The following is a 20,111-nucleotide window of genomic DNA, read 5'->3' on the forward strand; positions in this document are numbered from 1 at the left end:
TGATCCTATGAGCAGCTATGCACTTGCAATTCAAATTAAACACTTCTTCCATGCCTGAAACACACTGTCATGTACATACCTTTATAGCTCCTTACAGATCACAGAATTGATAGATTTAGTGAAGTAATCTGTATTAATTTGTCATCCAGATCCTTGTTAGATTCAGAAGAGATAGCAGTTGGCATAAAGTGTCGTGGTTACTCTGACAACAGCACCAAAATAGAAAAACACAGATAGACAATGTACTAGCTGTTTTAGTAAATACCAATTCTTCATGGAATATGAATTATTAGCTGTGTCATGGTGTGCCATTATCTTTCACTGTTTAAGCATATTAAATTGTTAGACACACTTTTGTAGCCTAGCAAATTGACAAGATGCGTAAGCCTGTTCTATTGCTGATATAAAGATGAATTGCAGATTGCCACTGGGGGATGAAAAAAAGCTTGTCTGTTATCAAATATCTGTATTGATCAAAACACTAGTTATTTACAAGTAGGTAAATCTTATGAAGACTTCTATGGCAACAGAACAGCTTACTGAAAATTTGCCATAATGCAGTGGGAAATGTTCCCTGTAGATGTTTTACATGGCTTTGTCCTTAACTTCACACAGAGGGAAGACTATGCATGCAGGAACCTCCTTCCTCAGTAGTAATAACTAATAACCACTTAGCTCGTGAGCAACTCAAGCAAGTGGGTCACCCACATAAGGCTTTGATTTACTAACGCTGGACTGCAGCTCAACTCTCATCCTCTTGTCTCTCCCTTTTCCCCCACGCCTCCGCCATCTCGCCCATGGCCACATCCCCTCCTTTCTCTGGTAATCTTTCTTATCTTCGCCTCTTCCACGTCCCTGCGCAGACGGGCACTGAGGCAGGCCCTGGCCCTTCGGGAGGGGACAGCGTAACCGCTGCTTGAAAACCTCCAGCGAACGACGTTGCACAACTTACTTCCTAAGCGGTAAATCAGAGCTGTTTCAGTCTATCTCCTTCCTGCAAATCATTGCTGGCTCTTACATCTGGTGCATCACAGCCCTTCTAGTGCTTTCAAAGCCGGAAGACATCTCTGAAATGCTTTTTTTTTTTTTTTCCCCAGTGCGCGAACAATGCGAATTCCCTCAACCTTTTGTCATTGGTCATGTTTTGCTGTTTCCTGTACTTGTTGGTCTCGGTTAAGATGTACTGGTACCCTCACTGTACCCCTCTCCCACGGCTTTGTGCGTGTGCCGCATCACCCTGAAAGCCGGAGCGAGGTGAAACGCTCAGATTTGTCTCGGGAGACGTGGGGCAAACCCGACCGTCTCCTTTTATTTGTAATGGCTGTGAGGGCTTTCAGGTAGCACCTAAGTACCTACAACCTGCACATCTCGGAGCTGCTAGGTGGCAAACCCGACAAGCTGACGGCTGTTGACCACCCAGAAAACCGCAGCGAAGGAACAAGGCAAAAAGAAACACGGGGGGGGGGCACGGGGCAGCCCCGGCTGTCAGCAGGAACACGCGTGGGCCGTCCTGGCTCTCCTCGCCATTGCCCCCTTCACAGTCGTCCTGCCGGGAAGCAGCGCCGGGGACACCCGCCCGCCCCCCGGCCCGGCCCGGCCTGGCGGGCCCGGCAGCAGCAGCCGGCACGCGGCGGCGGCGGCGGCGGGACGGGGTGGTCGTCCCCCCGGCGCCGCCCCGCCGGAGCACCGCCCTGCCGCCGGGGCCGGGCATCCCCGCCGCGCAGGCGAAGAGGGGGCCGCGGCGTCCCGGTGGCCGCGCCAGCGGCAGCAGCAGCCGCCCCCAGCGGCCGCGGCGGACGGAAGAGGAAGTGGCGCCTCTCCGGGAGCCGGCGGCGGTGAAAGGCTCCGTGGCGGGCGTGGGGAGCCCGAGCCCCGCCGAGGCCCTTCCCCGAGCAGGTGGCGGTGGCCGCTGAGGAAGATGAGGGCCGCTGGGCTGCTGTGGGCCGCGCTGTGGGGCCTGCTGCTCTCGCCGGTAAGGGGCTCCGCTGCCCTCGCCGTGGGAGGTGCCGGGGCTCGGCTCCCGGGCCGGCCTGGGCCGCGGCCCTTGTGGTGGCCCGGGCGAGTGCGGGGTGGCGGCAGGGCCGCTTGTCGCTCCCCCTCCTCTGCCGGCCGAGGGGCTTCCTCTATCCACCTTATCCCCCCTAGAACCGTTCCCTGAAGGACCCCGACCGCCGCGGGCACGGTCCGCGTAGCTCTCGTCTGCTCCGGCTGGGCTGGTGTGTGCCCCCGCCTCCAAACGCCTCAGGGGCGGTTTGGCTCCGAACTGTAACCCGGGGTGGTTTCGGGCATCCCGGGCCTGCCTCGGGCAGCGCCCCTCGGTTCCCTCCCGCCCAGCCCCTGCCCTGTGCCCGCGGAGCGCAGGCCGCGCCCGGGCTCCGGTCACGCGTTGGAGGGTTTGGATAACAAATCTGCCGGGTGCCTGCGTAGATAAACGCTGATGTTGTTTCCAGAGGTATTTAAATTAGGATGCCGGGGAAGGGGGGGGAAGCTCGTGGTGTGTGTATGTGTCCTGGCTTTTGGCTTAAGGGCCATTTTGGTTCCTGTGTGGGACATCTTTGCAACTCCTCTCTGCACACAGGTGTATATTACTATGGAGGTCTGGGAGACTGCTTTCTGCCTAAAATGGAGTGGTGAAATGGGGAAGCCAGAAACCTCTGTATCTGCTTAAGCAGTATGAAGGGCATATCTTCATTAAATGCTGCTCCACTGAGTTGTTTTGTTGTTGGGTTTTTTTGTGTGTTCGCTTGTTTTTAACGTAATTTTTACCTTGCTTTGGTAAGGCGGGATGCAGAGTACTTTTCTGGGTAGGCAGGCACCACTGGATGTGCTCAAGAGTAGGCACAGAGCACAATTCATTAGTGCCTTGAGAATGCCTTTGGGTGAAGTAGCTTGTGTCTCTCTATGAAGCGCGCTCTCGCTGTTTGTGAGTCCCACGTAGCTGTCGTTGTGTTGGGATTTTCTGAAGAGCGGCTTTGCGCCTCGCGCCAATAGTTTGCTGCTGCTGACAAGGGAAGGGGCTTCTCCTGTAAGACTCCAGGCCCCGTGTCCTGCCTCCTCCTTTGCTCTGCCAATGCAGTTGTAGCAGTGGTGAGCATTAGACCAGGTCATTCAGCCTCCAGAAATGTATCCTGAGACTAACAGCATGGGGAGTTAGCGCTCAGGGTGGTAGTAGGTGTTTGGGGAAGGACCACTGCTGCTCTCTGAGCACAGGCACTGGCTCCCCTGGTTTGCAATGCCCGGAGGGAGGGAAGAAGGCACAGTTTGTGTGTGTCACAGGGCTGCTGGCAATACTACGAGATGATGCTTGTTCGGTTCATGTCTAGTTTTTTCCTACCTTTTCACGTTTCTGTGAGGTTTATGTTGTTACTTGCTACGTACAAAATACTTTCTCCCTGTTTTGTAGCTCTTGAGTTTCTTGTACGTCTTATCTAGATGCTAACTGTGATGAATATTGTAAATATAGGCTTGGTTTGGTCTCTGTATCCACTGGTTCATATCATTTCCAGTATTCTACGTGGTGGGGTTACCAGTGCGCTCCAAAGCTCAACAGTCAGCCCAAGCTGATATCCCTGCAGTGACAGGGAAGTGTTAGGAAAAATAAGGATTAAGAGACAGTACGAGACGTCTTCTTCTCTATCAAAGATAAGGAATTATACAATAAAAGTTTAAAGATGGTAAAGGAAGGAAATATGATGAGGGAGCCACCTGTCAAAAATAGGAAGAAATTTGTTTGAAAGTGAGGGGCTGCTGGGAGTTGTCTGAACCTGAAGCGAAAGGCGATGACAATGCCCCTTTAGGTAAGGACAGCTGTTACGCTTCTGCTCCACATGGGAACATTTTTATGCTGGAGCAAGTCAGCCTATGGGAGCAGGTTAATCTTTTCAGGAGCAGTTTTGTGGACACGCTCTTTATTCTTCTACTTAAGTAACAAAATTGAAAATGTGCTCAGTAAGAAATTTTTCTTTGCACGTATGCTGAGAGTAAGACTTGTTTTACACTATTCGGAGCACAGCTGACTGCAAGGCCACATAACCAAACTGGTAGCCCTTGTCTGTTGTGAAAGAAGGATACTGAAGCAATTAGAAAATAATAAAAGTTCAGCTGGATGCAACAGGATTTCAATGGGGATGTTCCAAGTGAGGTGTAACGTTTCTCCTCTTTTTTAACTTCTAAATGCTGTCTTTAGAGCTCAGCAATGAAGACGCGAGGGTGAACGCCATGCTCTGGTCTGTCCTCCCCCGCCTCGTGAGCAGGAATTGTGTTCCCTGATTCATCCCCAGAAAAGGGAAGCTTGCCAAACAAAACATGCGTATCAAATAAGCAAGTAATTGCTTCTTCTAGGTAGACTTACGCTTGTGTAGCATTAACACTTGATTTCCGGGAACCCAGAAAACACATATTATTCTACTTCGTGAAGCAGAAAGAGCTTTTAATGGATGGAAACATGTGGGGTTTGCACCTGTTGGAAGTCTTTATTGCTTTTAATTTGCCATTAGCTTATACTTCTAGGTGAGTGCACTTAAGAGGGAAGCTTGATAATTTTTGTGCTGGTCATGAATCATGGAACGAGTTATTTTAGCTGACAGCTGAAGAACTGTTATATGTTAAACAGTTAATGTGCTCAGGCCCTTTGACACAGTTCTCCCAGCAGATGTTCATGCGCTATGGCCAATATAATGGATTCCTCTGAAGAAGGTTTTTTGCTATTCAAACCAGGCAGACATAAACCTCTGAAACAATATAGTCACATGTTTTTCTTTTCTCTCTAGTTCTCACTTACCACAGAATACTGATATGCTAGCCTGAGGAGAAATGCCTCTATAGCACTGTTAGCGATTAGCATTGTACATCTGACAAATATTTGGGCTTTCCCCCCTTACCCATGCCTACTTCTAGCTTAATATCTCAATGTTCTTTCAGACAAAACTGGAATTTACAACAGGATTTAATTTTTTTTTAATCTATTGATACTTCCTGATACTGAGGTCAGTTTCTCTCTCAAGAAAAACAGTCGAAATGAGATCATCTTCCAGTTTTCTTAAGGTGATACTTCTTTGAGATACAAATGACGCTTACTTGTTTTCACTACTTAGCAGCTGTAGCTACATCTAATCCTTAGTCTGTTCATTTATTCACTTAGATACCTGACCTTTATTAGTATATTAATGCTTGGGGAGAAGTATATATCCCTAAAATTATCAGAAGTTTTAAAATTCATATGTATTAGTAAAAAAGAGAAATCATATTACATGAGGGACTCTGAGAGTAATCTTAAGAGACACCAGTATTTCCTGAACTACACAAATTCTTCTTGAAGTACATGAGTTAATCTCTTTGTGTTTACAGTTATTTGATAAAAAATGTTCTAGGAATTGCCATGTAATACCTTTATTAGTAAGGGAAATTCTAGAGTCTGCAAGGAGGGAAAGACTTTAATCCACTTTTCTGTGTACTGTTTCAATTGCTTTCTATGTAAACATTTTACACTTTTTGGAAAGTATAGGATACAGAACCTGAAATCATTTGCCTGGGTTCCTTGATGGTATTCTACTTGGTGACATGAACTGTACATGTAACAAATACAAAGTATATTTGAAATGAGGATAAATAGTTTTATACAGTGACTTGATTTTTACTGTTTTTCCATCCTGCTTTCAAGCTACCCACCTCTCATGGAATCAATCATTATATAAATTAATTAACTGAATAAATTCCTTTTCTCTGAACAGCTCTTTCTCTTCCTAACAGCTTTTTAGAAGAATGTTTGTATACTGATAGTCTGAACTTCGTTTAATTCAGAACACCCTGGTTTATTGCAGGTAACTGCAGATGAGGGGATCCTGCACGCTTCTGGAAATGGTGTGGCTCCAGTATCAAAGGATTACTGCATAATTTACAATTCTAATTGGATATCTCTTCCAAAGACCCTGGACAATGCTGTAAGTAGCTTATAACCATGCTCCCTAGGAAAAATAGAATGCAATATGAATTTGGGTCAGCTATAACTGGTCTTCAAAATTTTGAGTTAAACAGGTGCTACGTTGAATACTTACCTTTTTGGGTTTTGTGATCCATCCCGTGTCCCTCCCCCTCACCCCCCCCAAAAAAAAACCCCAACCCTCTATAGTGAACATTTCTGTACTTTAATGTCAGCTTCTAAAGTTTACAAAGGTGAGACTCTCTCTGTTCTTAGAACTGGTTTTAAATATGTTTATATATTCAACTGATACTGTTAATTTTCTTCTTCAGGTGTTATTGGTATGTCCAAGTTTTAGATTTGGGAGTAAAACTTCTGTTTATTTGTTTACAAAAATGTTGTAAACTTGTGAAACAGATTTCTTATATTGATTCATCAGTTTGATCTTCTGTTTAATTGTCTTGAAAACATGTGGTGGAATAGGAGATTACCTGGAATGTATCATCATGCCATATTTTCTGAGTCTGTGTCTTTGAGCCAAACTAGGGTGTGAGGTAGAAACAAATCTTTCTTTTTTCTTTAGACACTCTTCTTATAAACAGGAAATACCTTGTGTTTAGAAGTGATCAAGGCACTCTTCTCTCCCTTCCCTCCTGTCATTCATTAGCAGGTTAACTCAGTGTAAAACGGAGTGAAAATCATTTGTCAGCCCCAACATCTTTGCTGTGTTCCTTTGGCTGCTGGGATGTCTTGACTAACTAAAGAAAACTGACGATAATTTTAAAATAACTGTCAATATGGAATTGAACTTTGAAATAAGGATAGAAATCTTTTTTTAAAATTCTTTTGTAGTATGTTATCAGGCTCGCCCACTGTTTTTGAACAAGTGTTGTATTTCAGAACTCTGGTTATGTTATATCTGTCAGTGCTCTTCTGGTTTGTGAAGCTTGGAAATATCACAGAGTGTACAGTGGATTCCCCAGAACTACAAGCAGTGATTTTTCTATATAAGCAGTTTCATCTGTTTTTAAATTACAGCAACAACTGCTGTGAAATTGCATTTAGAAACAGCCAGATATTTCAGCTATATGCTGCTCTAAATGTTCCTCAGTGTTGCAGGCTGCAGAAACTGCTGCTCTGATTTTATATTCCTGAATTAATGATTCCTTTCTGTTATGCCTCCTTCTGGCAAACCTCAAATTAGGGAGCATAGTAATATCTTCTAGATTAGTAAGCAGTATCAAATTTCCTGCTTTCATCATGTTCCTCTTCTCCCTCTTCTCTCTGCAGACTTTCAGTGCTTTGGAAAACTTGACTTCTACGGTACTCTGCAATTCTTCTGAAGTTCCTTCTGGTTTAATGAAGGACAAAGCAGTTGTGGTGATGAGAGGAAACTGCACTTTTTTGGAGAAAGCAAGAATTGCACAAAGTTCGGGTGCTAAAATGCTGTTGATTGCCAGTAAACCTAGACTAGTAAGTTACAACATACGGTTTTCTTCTGTAGTGAAATAGTCTTATCTATTTGGTCCCATGCAGTGTTGTGCAGGGTTAGCTGGGAGAAACCCCAGAAGCAGAGGACCCTGGCAATGTGTGGGATTCCAGCATGAGTCATTAACCTTCCCCACAGAGCACTGTGCTGGTGCGAGTGCTGTTCCTGACACCAAAAGGGTCATTCCGAGTTACCTCTGTGCAACGCTGTTACATTGCCTAAAAGTATCTACAGCTGAATTGTATTTTTAATCTGTTCCTTGTGTCTTTAATCACGTTTCTGAATGCAAATGTTTGTCTTCATCGTTCCCTAATTTTAATGTACTCTGAACTCGCTGTAATCTTAGGTGATACTTTGCTTTAGACATGTGACAAAAATAAGCTAGGAAAATGTAATCCAAAGTTGGAAATAAAAAAGGCGTTTTGATATACCTTTACAGATACTTCTGTTGCTTTTTTGTTCTCTATTACAGCTGCAACGTGTATGGACAAATATTTGCAATTTATGAATTTGTGTGATTATAATGAAAAGTTAATCTTGTTTTAAAAGCATAGAATAAAACCAGTGTTTTGATTGTCCCTTGTAATACTATAAAAGCACGAGAACTTTATGAATCCAGATGTGTTGGTAGTATCACCCGTTTTGATTTAAGTACATCTTTCTTCATTAACCTTTTGCAAAAGGTGATGAATGAGCTTTTTTTCCTTCCTGTAAATACACTAAAATTTAAGGGATAATCTGCTTTTAGGGATCTAACTTGCTTTGCAATTAGGCTTAACATACTTATCACTGACACTTTCTTTTTTAGTCTCCTCTTTCAGATAACAAGACTGATTTTGAAGATGTGACTCTTCCAGTTGCTCTTATAAGATATAATGACATAGTAGATATGCAGCTGGTAAGTAATACAATTTCAGCATGCTATGGTTTGTATAAACTTACATTTTTGAATGAATAAATAAAATAATTTCGGGTCAGATATGGATGTCTACCTGATTTGAATGTGCATAGATACTGCTTTCAGTTTCACAGAAGAGGATGGATATTAAGTTGTGGAAGTGCTAGTCTTCCTAATTCAGGTTAATTTGAGAAAATGCTTAATTAGAACACTAAGAATGGGAAACATAATACCTAACTGGGGGGAGGGTAATCTTAGAAGTCTTCCTGCTAAACAAGATAAGCAGCCTTCTTGTAGACTTGTATACAATTGCAGATGCCTGACATATGTCAAGAGCTATAGCCTGAGAGGGCTGTTCCTTTAGTGCAGAAGCTAGAACAGTTGAGCTTGTATCTACTGCTATGGTATCTTTCAGGCAAGCAGTACCTTACCAGGTTGGATCTTGAGGAAGGTGTGAGGGTATTTTGTCTTTGTCAGATGATGAGTTCTCTTTTATATGGCATGACAGCATCTGTTACAGAGCAGTTAGGCAGTATAGTTTGAGTTTCTGCTGATGAGTTCATGGTGAGATGCCAAGGGTGTGTCATTAAAACGTGGCAGTTGTGGTATCTCCTACACTTTATAACCAAGGGAGTTTGTTTTCCTTGACGTGTAATATTAGGATACAGAATATTGCAGAGGGTTTTAAAGAAAACAGTATCTTTTCTTTGGTGTGGCTTTTTCTGTTGTTGTTTTGTTTGTTTTTTATTTAGTGTTAAATAGCTTTGCTAGGCAGGAGTTGCACTGCACACGTTTTTCTATGAATAGCGGAGGCTAGCACTAACCTGTGTAGTCTTAGCTTCTTGGATTGAATTTGCAAGCTCACTTCACCATTTCTGCTCTTAATCTTCAGAGCTACCATGGGAGGTTGTCTTAGGTAAGTATGCAAACTGAAACCATGCCTAGTTGTAGAGGACTTTGTTTTCTGTCTGTTCCCATTAAAGATTGGTTCTTGTCGAGCATTGACATGACTGTCCTCAGTTTGCCATAGTCTTGATGAATATTGTGTTTTGGTTTGGGTTGTCCTCTCTCTTGAAATTTGTTCCTTCAAGTAAGACAAGTGTTGTTTGCTTAGTTGAGTGGTTTTAAGATATGCCCTACTAACATGAAAGGGAGCTAGGGCAAGGTTAATGCCTAATCTGTTCTGAATCTTCTCTGCACCACTTTATTGCCTAGTGCTGCTTGGGGTGGTGTCATGTAGAATTACTTCTGTATAGCTATAGTAATTCACCAAATTAACTTTGCTAGTAGATCAGTGTGCCAGATGACATCTCATACTGCTGTTGAATCAAAGAATTTGTTTTTGTCTTATCATGAGGCTGCCTTCATAGAAGTAGCGAGGAACACAGCCTGGACTACAAGTGATCCTTTCCTAGTTCTGATACAGTTTTTGCTAAAGCCTTCTGTCATGTCACTGGCAGCTGTTGTTTTGAATGATACGTGCTGCTTAGAAGGTGGCAGCCATAGTACTCTTCCTACTACAGCTGTATTTCTGTTTTAACTCTTTTCAAGGTTTCCAACTTTCTCCTTTTATTTAGAAGAGAGAGACAGCACTAGTCTGAGGGTAGCTAGTTTGTATAAGCATTCCTTAAACTTTTTCCTAGAAGATGTCATCGCTGTTAGCTTTCACCATTCGAGTCAGGTAGATTATGAGTCTTGACAGCAATAGCAGAGTGTCACAAACCTTCCAGTAAGTGGACAGCTCTCTTGCAGAGTTGTTATCTGCTGCGATGTATTTGATTGTAGTGCTCCTTGTGGAGGAAGTTGAGACTTTGCAAGTTTTTAGTGAAGAACAGAACAATAGGAACAGAAGGAAATAATCACTCCAGATTCTAATGTGAATTATACTTTATAAGATTTATGAAACTTAAAGGAAAAACTGGATTAAGACATGTTGGAATTTAATACCAAAAATGTATAAGTCTTTAGGTTTCTTGGGGTTTTTTTGCTTTTTTTTTGTCTATGTTTTGGTTTGTTTGGGGCTTTGTTTTGGTTTTTTTACATACAGGATGCTGTAATTTGAATAGGGTTTTTTTTGCCTTTATCTGATGTTACATTCCACTTCATACAACTGCAGTGTTTCACTAGAATTTAATTTTCTTTCGTGTTTTTTGAACTTCCATAACTTCAGGCAAAGGAATGATTCTAACTTCCTTAGCCTGCAGTAAGGTTAATATCTGTAATTAGATAATGCAGATGCTGAAATGGATCAGCTTTCTTCACATACGGCCAGTGTATTCCACTACACTACTCAGCTTCCATTCAGTCTTTCCACTGCCAGTTTGATCTTCCTGTAGCCAAACCTGCCTGGCATGTTCATCTCCTCTCCTGCTTTTATCCCACGTGCAGGCTGTTAACAAATCTGTTTTTCTGCTGCATCTCTGAAGTCTGTTGTCACTGCAGGATTGCTTTAGATGCCTTGATTTACTTCCACTACAACAGCAAACTTTTCTTCCCTACCACCTTCCATTTCTTGCCAAATCATCATCCTTTGTTTCTTAAATCTCACCTTTCAGTCAAATGGAAGCATCTTGGTTTTGCTTTCAAGATTTTTGTACGATTCAGTATCAGTTATGTCACTGTGTTCCCTCCTATCTTCTTTCAGTGTCCTTCAGCTGATTGTTTTTTTTTACTTTGGTCTTAATTTTTTTTAGGTAGAGTGAAATTGCTTTCTTTTCTTTTGAATCCATCTCAAATCATGTTCGTGTAAAGCTGTTAAGTAACTTTCTGCCACCTTGAGTTTTCACTGTGTCCTGTCTGAAGCATCGTGCCTATATCTGAACTGTGAGTTTTGTGGTTTCAAGAGCTAGAGGTAGACCTCCGCTGATACCTCAGTGGACCTGTGAGTTTGTATTTCAAGTTGATTGACTCAGATGTGCTTTCCTGCTGAGCAGAAGTCTTTGATAGTACTTGGTATATTTGGGGGATGAAAAGCTTTTGGGCTAAAGACACTTCTCAGAATTGTTGAAAGAATGCAAAGAAGTACCATTTTGCCTTGTAGTATCCATATATTTCCATGGCAGTAGTAATAGGGTTGTTTTCAAACCTGACCATCCTGAAAGGTAGCATGGAAAGCACTGCTTCTTTACAATGACCAAGGCAAATATCTGGGATGTCTTGTGCAGTAAGTTGAAAACTTGCTCTCAGCATTGTGTAGGTTAAGAGCGGGAAATCATGATGTGCATCTTGTTGGAAAATAAGCAATATAATTTCTTTGTTGTCCTATGGATCAACTTGTATGTTGGTGGTTGTGTGTTTTTTTTTTTCTTAGACGCTTGGAAATGAAGTTAATGTGACTCTGTATTCACCACCTTTGCCAGAGTTTGATTGCAGTATGGTTGTCATCTTCCTAATTGCTGTGTTTACGGTGGCACTAGGAGGCTACTGGAGTGGAGTAGCAGAACTGTAAGTTTGTTAAATGGAACTGCTTAAATTATGTGAACTACAAATTTGTGAAAACTGTGACGATGATCAGTGAGAAATTATGTTCTTTTAGGTTGGTAGTTAAAAAATCAGAAGATCTAAGTGTGATTAGCTGCTTTGCCATGAAATGCTTGTGCACTGCAACCTTTGAAAAATCACCGTAGGTCTTTGAGGAACCTTGAGTAGTAGATTGTAAAGGTCCCTGAGCGATAATGCAGCTCTCGGGAGGAGGAATGAGTTAACATTTTGACAAGTCACCAAATATTCTAGAACTATCATCGTAATACTCTGATATCCATGTTAGAAAGTAGGTATTTTAGTGACACCTTTAAAATCCAGTCATCCAAGAGGTACATATGTAGTTGTATGTAGTGTCTGTGTGGGCAGGGATCTGCACAACTGCTTCATCCCAGCTGGCTGTGCAGCAAGCACCCTCTGGGATGTCTCTCTACTGCACTCCTGTCACTAGGAGCACTGGGGAATGCAGTTCAGCTGTGTCTGGGTGGCTTCACACAGTTAAAAGTCCAACCAGGCTTATCTGCTTCAGCTTTGTGTTTTATCTGGTGGAGCAACAGAGCCAGGGGCTAGGACAGCTAGGCAGCTGTAGGACTAGGCAGGGGCAAGGAAGCAGCAGCAGTCCCTGTGCAGGGATGGGGAGGGAGTGGAAGTGTAGAATATAGCAAATGCCGAGAAATGAGGGGTAGTAGGGGTTTCTGCACTGGACTTGAGGGGTGTGTGGCTTTATTTAGTGAAGTAAACACACTCGATGCACAGAACTATGTTTAGTCTGGGGTTAAACTGGATATAGCTGGCCTTTCAGAGCATGGTACTATTCTGCAGTATTTCTTGGATGTCTGTGTACGTTGAATGGACCAGTGTAGGTTAGTACCTAGGGCTTCCCATTCTCAGTGGTGCTCCTGCTTTGTTCCCCAGAACAACAGGGAGTATTGTATGTGATAACAACAGCTTCCTCTTTCCCACTAGTTATGCAAATCTAGTGATTTTAAAGGATTAAAGAAGTAGAAAGATGGGGTGTGTGTTTCTTTTCTTAAAGGTTGGATCTGATTATGCTTCTTTTTTACCCTGCAGTGCTATAGGGTGTGGCTGCACTGAGTGCTAAAATAACAAAATGTGATGCTGTCTTCCGTATTGAAAAATACCTAGATGTAATTATATTACACTTGTTAAAGTGCACTTTCATAAATCTAGGGTGAGCTTTTTTAAAAAAAGCTGCTTATTCAAAGCATGTCCTCTGAGAAGGTGATTCATCTAACGAAGTGTCTTACTCCTGTGGGTTTTTCTCTTTTGAAGGTAGCTGTTTCAGTGCTGAATTCAGCATTTTGTAGGTAGGTCCTGGGATTCGTCAGGAACATGCTATCTGATGGGCAAGTTGCACTAGCGTCTGTACTAAAGAGTAGTGGGGCTATCTACTCAAAGAACAAACACAACAATTTAAGTCTCCTTATTTTGCATGGTGAGGTAGAAGTATGGAGTATGTATCCTCAGAAATCTTCCTTCCAGTGAAAATCCCCGATTACACCCCCTCTCTTTCATTTACTTTTTAATTATGAGGTGTAAGGGTAAAAGAACTAGTACTTAGCTAGCTTCATTCTGCTAACATGAATGGTTTTTGCAGACACTTAATGTCTATAGTTGATGTTTTAAAACAGTGTGTAACACCCATGATTTTGATTTATCATAGACATATTTATCAGATTGACTACATTTAGCCAAAGAAATACTGTAGTCAGAGGTGATGTGCTAATAGAGTTGAGCGTGTGCAGCCTGAAAAGGAGTTGAAGAGTTTTGGTATCGGACTATTTTTCCTCACACGGGTCAGAGTTTTGGTTGGGGGTACTCCTTGAAGTTGGCAATGGCCACATGATTGAAAAGGAGGGCAGTGAAGAATCTTTCCCTTGTGGTCCATGCTAGGTTAGAAGTGCATATCTCCATTAAAAAATTGAGAGAAACTCAAACAATAAGCATACCATTTTTCTGTCATTTTTAAGTCTAATAATGGTATGAAGCATTAGACTAGATGCTGCCGGTCTAAATGCTTTATAACCAACAATTCTGGTCCAGGTAAAACGTTTTCATAATCTCTCATCTGAGGTAAATGTGTTTGTTGTTTTCTTAAAACAGTGAGAATTTGAAAGCAATAGCAAGTCCTGGGGAGAGAGAAACAAGACGGAAGAAGGAAGAAAATGTTACTTTCACCCCTGTAACAGTTATCTTGTTTGTTGTCATCTGTTGTGTTATGCTGGTCTTACTTTATTTCTTCTATAAATGGTTAGGTAAGAAACAATGGATAATCTCATTTGTCTTATTTTTCTGCATGGTCTTATTAGGTGTCTAAGTCTGAAAAGCTACATTTCTAAACTAAAATTAATGTAATTATTTTAACTGTTATCTCCATGTATGAGTTGATGGTTGAAAAGATGTAGTTGCTACTTAAAGAGAGAAGCTTTCTTCTCCTTTCTTATAAAGACTGCCTTGACAGTGCTTATTCTGAATGAAGTAATGTGGAGGAGAGGTGACTAGCAACTATTAAAAAAGTATATGATGTATGTCGATGTTCTTGGGAGGACGGCAATGATAGCGTAGTAGTGTTTAGAGTGAAAGCTTTTGTTAGGTATTGCTACATTGACATTGAGTTTGTGGTTGCAGTGCCCTAACTAAAGTATCGGGCGAAATGGCATTACCATAATGGAATAAACTCAGGCATACTAGCAATAAGATAAGTTCTTGAATTATGTAATTCCAGTAAACTATAGTTTCCAAACTGTTGTTTGATTTTTTTTTTCCTGCCCTCAAATTATGCAACCAGAAAATGTACACTGTTTTAAATTACACTTTTTAGTACGAACAATGTAACTTCCATTCTGAAAGCTTTCTAAATTCATTCTTTCTTAGAATTTGTTACCAGTTAACCTTCTGCTTCTGCAAAAGAAACATCACCATCCTGACTTCTGATTTTGTTTAGCTTTTGTTATCTTGACTATGGGCAATGCTACCTTTACTAAACTTGTCCCACTAAAAGACTGATGAACTTTTTAATGTGATCAAAATGTTTAGATTAGAAATGTTGCCTGTTTACTCTGAGATGTTTCAGGTAAGATTTAGGAAGAAGTGAAGAAAGAGGCTTCTTAAAGGAGAAAGGGAGAGGAGTAACAAATTAGTTAGGGGGAGGAAGAAATGTGACTGGTTCAAAGAAAATGTACTAGCTTTTTGCTAAGAAGCCTTAGTTCTGTGCACTTTGGAGCAGGCATATATGAAATTTCTTGGAGGTGAAGAAGCTGTTACCACAATATGACATGTTGTCCCAGGGAAAAAAAAAAAAATCTGCATTTAGTTAAAAAAAAGCAACCAAAAACCCCCCACTTTGATATGTCACCACTACAGTGTGTGAATGTAAGTCCTAATATCAGTATTTGGAGTTAAGATCAATTCTGTAGCTGAAGCATTAGGGAGGGAGTGTTTCCAGCAGAAGGCCAGTTGCAACGCTGGGCTCTGTAATGGAGATCTCTGCATACTTACAAAAAGAGATACAGGCGATATTAATTCTGCATTGTTGCCTCAAAATTTGAGATTCCTTAAACAGCTGATTTCAGAGGAACCTGTTGTGCAAAAGTTCTTGTTTTGCCTCTTGGGGGCTTAACAGATCATAATGGCACACGATCTTGGTTACAACTATAAAATCCACCTTTCTTGCCTGTTTTTTTCAGTAAGCTCCTTGTAGGTGTCAGAATTCTCTACCAAAAAAAAACCAAACCCAAACCCCAACTAGCAAACAGCTGGTTTTATTGTTTGTCCACTTATTGGGCTGCTGACCATATGTTAGAATACACAATATACTACAGGTTAGAACATGGAATAGAGAGTTTTTTCCTAACTAGGTGATTCCTAGCTACATAGAAATTTTTGAAAGGGATGGGGTGTTTAGTAACTTAAAATGCCACCTAAACCATCAGTCAGATCTTGGGGATGCTGAAATTCTTATGCATAAGCAGACAAAGTGATTAAAAGGAAAATTTGAAGTGAGGAGTTTTATCAGAAATTGAGAAAGCTCGTAGTTGTAAAATAGCACTTTGGTTTTAGCCATAACCAAATAAGTACATGAAAGCAGTAACAGATGACATATTTCTTCTTAAAGAAAAGGGAGAAAAATTAAAAAGGTTTTCAATTAAAAAAAATTAAAGCTCAGGTCTTTGCTTGATGAGAACTCTTGTCATGGCAGAGACACTCAGAATTCAGCACTTTCTGTAATCAGCTGGCTATAGTCTCCAGTGACTGTATCAACCAGTGCTGTAACTGTTAACAGTTTATATCAAATGTACATTGTTGTGTTTGATTCCTGTTTGCTATTTTTTTTCTATTGTATTTTGTCACTGATTCCCATCTTCCATTCCATTTATTTAGTGTATGTTATAATATCAGTCTTCTGCTTGGCATCTGCAATGAGTCTATACAACTGTCTTGCGGCATTAATAGGAGAAATACCTTTTGGGCAGTGCAGGTATTGTACACCTTTCAGATCTTATAAATGTAAGGTTTCTTTTTGGTATTTTCTGGTTGCTACTCGAGGTACTGTGAAAATATGAGAACAGTTTCAAAAATTGTTTACTGTATAGTTTATAGTGCGGGATTGTTAGGAAAGAAAATTACAAGCTCCTTTAATAGCTATTAAAGGTATACGTAGCATAATCAACAGTTAAAATAGTGTTGTGGCAGATTTGCTGCATTACCTTTACTTAAAGCATTGTTGTAGTCAAACTTGTAAGGCTCTGCTTGCCTATCTAAGCTCACTTTTACAAAATTCTGATTGCCTTAAGGTGTGCTCACTTTAACTCTGTAAGGGGGGAACCTGCACATACTTCATTTTCTTGGCAACGGGAATGCTAAATAGTTTCCAATTCTCAGTGGACTGTTTTGAGCAAGTACTATGCTATAGGCAATAGTTGTCTTTTTTTTTTCCCCTCATCTTAATCTGTACTGTACCTGTGATAGACCAAGTTTTAATTTTTTCTTGCGAAAGCAACACATTGCTCATGTCCTCTGTGTTAGAAGTTAGAGGTTACAGTCCTAACTTGGGTAGTGGGTTATCAGCATACAGATAGCCTCTTCTTACTTCTCAGAGTTAAATATCCTGCAGGTATTGGTAAGTATGGGAATGTCCCTGTTTTCCTCCCCTGTATTTTCACTGTAAAGAACCCTAATGTTTAATGCAACAAATAGTTCTTTTCCCCCAAAAGAACAATGCTTATAAGATTGGAAGCTTAAGACTATGTTTGCATGTTACTTAGTACAGGATATTAGTGCCAGGTGATCCAGTAGCACATCAAAGGTAGAGATTAGGTAGAAAAGGCAGTAGGTTTTGTGTAAGCTGCAGGACAGGCATTACTTCTGTCAGTTAATATCAGTTCAGGAACTGTCCCAGAAGATTGAGTAGGCAGTGGAAACAGATACTGGCTCACAATTTTGCATTACATAGTTAAGTCCATTTTTAATCTTGTATTATGTGTCCTAAAATTTATTTTTTTTTTTCTTTCCCCACCACCACCCCTTTCTGGAATCATGACATGACTGTCCCTCACTGACATAGTTCTGGTGGCATAATTGTTACATGACAGAAATGGATTAAATAAATTCATCTGCTTGCTGCCTTCCCTGGCTGTGTTTGCTAAAACGAGGGCTAGCCATCAAAGTCCAACCAGCTTACTATCTGTGGGCATGTTTTTAATGCAGCCCAGAAACAGACTGGTACTGCAGTTGCAAGAATAATGCCACTGGATGGAACAAACAGGCAAAGGAGAAGCTCTAAGGATGAGAACACCTTGTCAGCTTAAGGACCTGTGATAGCACAGGCATGTGTTTTGGCTGTTGCTGGCTTTCTTTTTGAATTTAATTATTTTCTTTTAGGATTGCGTGTTGCAACAAAAACATTGAAGTGAGGCTTATTTTTCTTGCTGTATTCTGCATAGCAGCAGCTGTTGTCTGGGCAGTGTTTCGAAATGAAGATAGGTAAGTGAAGCATTCTGACTTAAGAGAGTAATATGAATAATCGTCATTAATGAAATCCCATCACATAACTAATCCCGGAGCATGGCATCCTTCTAAACTCCAGTGCTGATTTAAAAAAAAAAAGTCATGAAAGTATTTATGAAGCTTAACAAGTATGGGAATAATAGAGAACAAAGCTATACAAATGAACTGTGTGATAATTGGGAGTTACAAAAAATTATGAAGATGAGGAAGAAATAGCTTGAGTGCTAATGACTGCCACAGAGGTAAAAAGTGCAAAAATAGCATTGGGACCATAGGACCAATGCTTCCTATGGTCCAGTGGAAGCATAGGACCACAAATACTATGGTAAAATCCAAAGCAGTGTCTTGAGCCAGATGTTAAGTAGGGCTTCCAATCAAGTGAGCGATCATACAAGTGAACACCAAGGCCCTCTTATGGCCTCTGTTCAACTCATTTTCTCTGTAGTACACTGATAAAGAACAGTTACCTATTTATGATCAGAGGCTAGTGTAAACTGACCATCTTGAAACTAGTATTTTTGTGGGTTTCGTGACAATACTTCCTAAAAACTAATTTCTCGCTTTCTGATCCATTTTGCGATCTTGCTATTTCCAGCAAAATCTAAAATCATTATTGCACTTACATTCCAGCAGTAGTTTGAACAACGTGTAAAAATGTGTTCTTATTTTTAGGTGGGCTTGGATTTTGCAAGATATTTTGGGAGTTGCTTTCTGCCTAAACTTTATTAAAACACTGAAAATGCCCAACTTTAAGGTACTGTAAGTTGCTTACCTTAAGAAAGTATTCTAATGCCATGAATCTGTAAGTTTAGTGTCAGGAAGTAGGCTTTCAACACTCATTAAATATATACTTAAAAACAAAATCTTTACTACTTTTAATAATTAAGAGAAATTAATCCTGTTCTAAATGTTATGCCAGAATAAAAACATGGGGGATGGGGTGGGTGTTTCTTCCTTTTTTTTTTTAACATGATGGTACAGTAATGGTACCAGAATCTAACTATGCAGTCCTTGAAAACCTACAGTAATATTTTCTTCTTTTTTTTTGCCAGTCCTGTGTGATACTTCTAGGCCTTCTCCTTCTATACGATGTATTTTTTGTCTTCATAACACCATTTATCACAAAGGTATGTCTGTGAATTTATCTTCAAAATAAAACTAAAAATGTTGCCTGGTCATTTGGGCAGTATTTTTTGTCAAACAGACTAGTCTTTTCAGTATTCTGGATGCAGAAATGCTGACTTCCTTTTTCGCCATTTAAGACAGCAATGGCCTAAATTTTCATCTTGTATGGGCCGTAGAGCATAATGCTTGTGTAGGTGCCATAAATGTTGTTAAATGACTAAGTTTTCAGCAATCCCATGGCCAGAAGTAAGCTGTCCCCAATTGTGTGACAATGTGATGATGAGAAATTACTGTCCTCCAGTTTTCTGCCTTCTTTTGCTTTTAACACCTGTATGTTGGAACATTGTCTAGTACTTTCTTCAGTGCTCATTTGCAGTGTAGTATGAACTGTATGCAAGAGTACCTTCTTTTATTTTGAAGTGGAAAGCTCATGGCAGAAAAAGCTGTCGCATTTTTATCTAAACTTCCAGCTACATCTAGTGGATTCGTTTGGTTTTTTTAAACAGTTATTTTAGGCTGGACTATATGTTTTTAATGCTAAACAATACTGTATAATACTGTACAATAGTAGTGCATTCCTTCTGATATTCAGGATTTTTCCAATCCTGAATTGTAAGATGAGGTACAAGCAGTTTTTGTAAATGTACTATGAATGTTTTGGTATATTAAACCACTAACTTTTGAAAAATAACCTTAATTTCAGAATGGGGCAAGTATAATGGTTGAAGTTGCAGCTGGTCCTTTTGGAAACAGTGAAAAGGTAGGAACAGTTGTTTTAATATGTCCAATATAAAAATACTGACATTGTGTAGCTAATTCGTAGTGTGCTTTTCGGCATAACTTTCTCACAAAATATAGCCAGCTTCTGCTATTTTCTTTTAAGTATTAAATACCTGTTGACTTGGGTTTGATCCTAGAATGATGGAAACTTGGTGGAAGTCCCTACTGAACGCTCAGCTCCCCATGAGAAAGTAAGGATTGTATTTCAGATACTGGATTTTTAAATGATTCCCTCTGAAAAGACTATTCTTTTGGGGAAAACCTGACTGTCCAAATTTCTCTTCAGGGCCTGGATATCATTGATCAATACTCTATAGTTAGGTTAATAATCCAGACTTGTTGTTCTCATTATATGGTTAAATGTTGGTTTAACTTTTTTATGGTGTGTGCATATT

General features: G+C 40.6%; 1 protein-coding gene across 5 annotated transcripts in view; it reads left to right on the forward strand.

Moving 5' to 3' along the window:
* The first annotated feature begins 1,885 nt into the window (after window positions 1-1,885).
* Window positions 1,886-20,111, forward strand: part of SPPL2A (signal peptide peptidase like 2A) — a 31,719-nt gene continuing 13,493 nt past the window's right edge. For 3 of the 5 annotated variants that reach the window (XM_059823663.1, XM_059823662.1, XM_059823664.1), the window contains exons 1-12: window positions 1,886-1,972; window positions 5,820-5,939; window positions 7,208-7,390; window positions 8,215-8,304; window positions 11,615-11,748; window positions 13,909-14,060; window positions 16,186-16,282; window positions 17,686-17,787; window positions 18,484-18,565; window positions 18,864-18,938; window positions 19,640-19,696; window positions 19,854-19,907. In XM_059823663.1, the coding sequence (XP_059679646.1) occupies window positions 1,919-1,972; window positions 5,820-5,939; window positions 7,208-7,390; window positions 8,215-8,304; window positions 11,615-11,748; window positions 13,909-14,060; window positions 16,186-16,282; window positions 17,686-17,787; window positions 18,484-18,565; window positions 18,864-18,938; window positions 19,640-19,696; window positions 19,854-19,907 (1,200 nt within the window). In that variant the 5' untranslated portion in view covers window positions 1,886-1,918. The remainder of the gene's footprint in view (window positions 1,973-5,819; window positions 5,940-7,207; window positions 7,391-8,214; window positions 8,305-11,614; window positions 11,749-13,908; window positions 14,061-16,185; window positions 16,283-17,685; window positions 17,788-18,483; window positions 18,566-18,863; window positions 18,939-19,639; window positions 19,697-19,853; window positions 19,908-20,111) is intronic. The other 2 variants (XM_059823665.1, XM_059823667.1) reach the window with 1 other exon arrangement.

This window comes from Gavia stellata, chromosome 13 (genome assembly GCF_030936135.1).
Source record: "Gavia stellata isolate bGavSte3 chromosome 13, bGavSte3.hap2, whole genome shotgun sequence".
NCBI classification, from domain to species: Eukaryota; Metazoa; Chordata; class Aves; order Gaviiformes; family Gaviidae; genus Gavia; species Gavia stellata.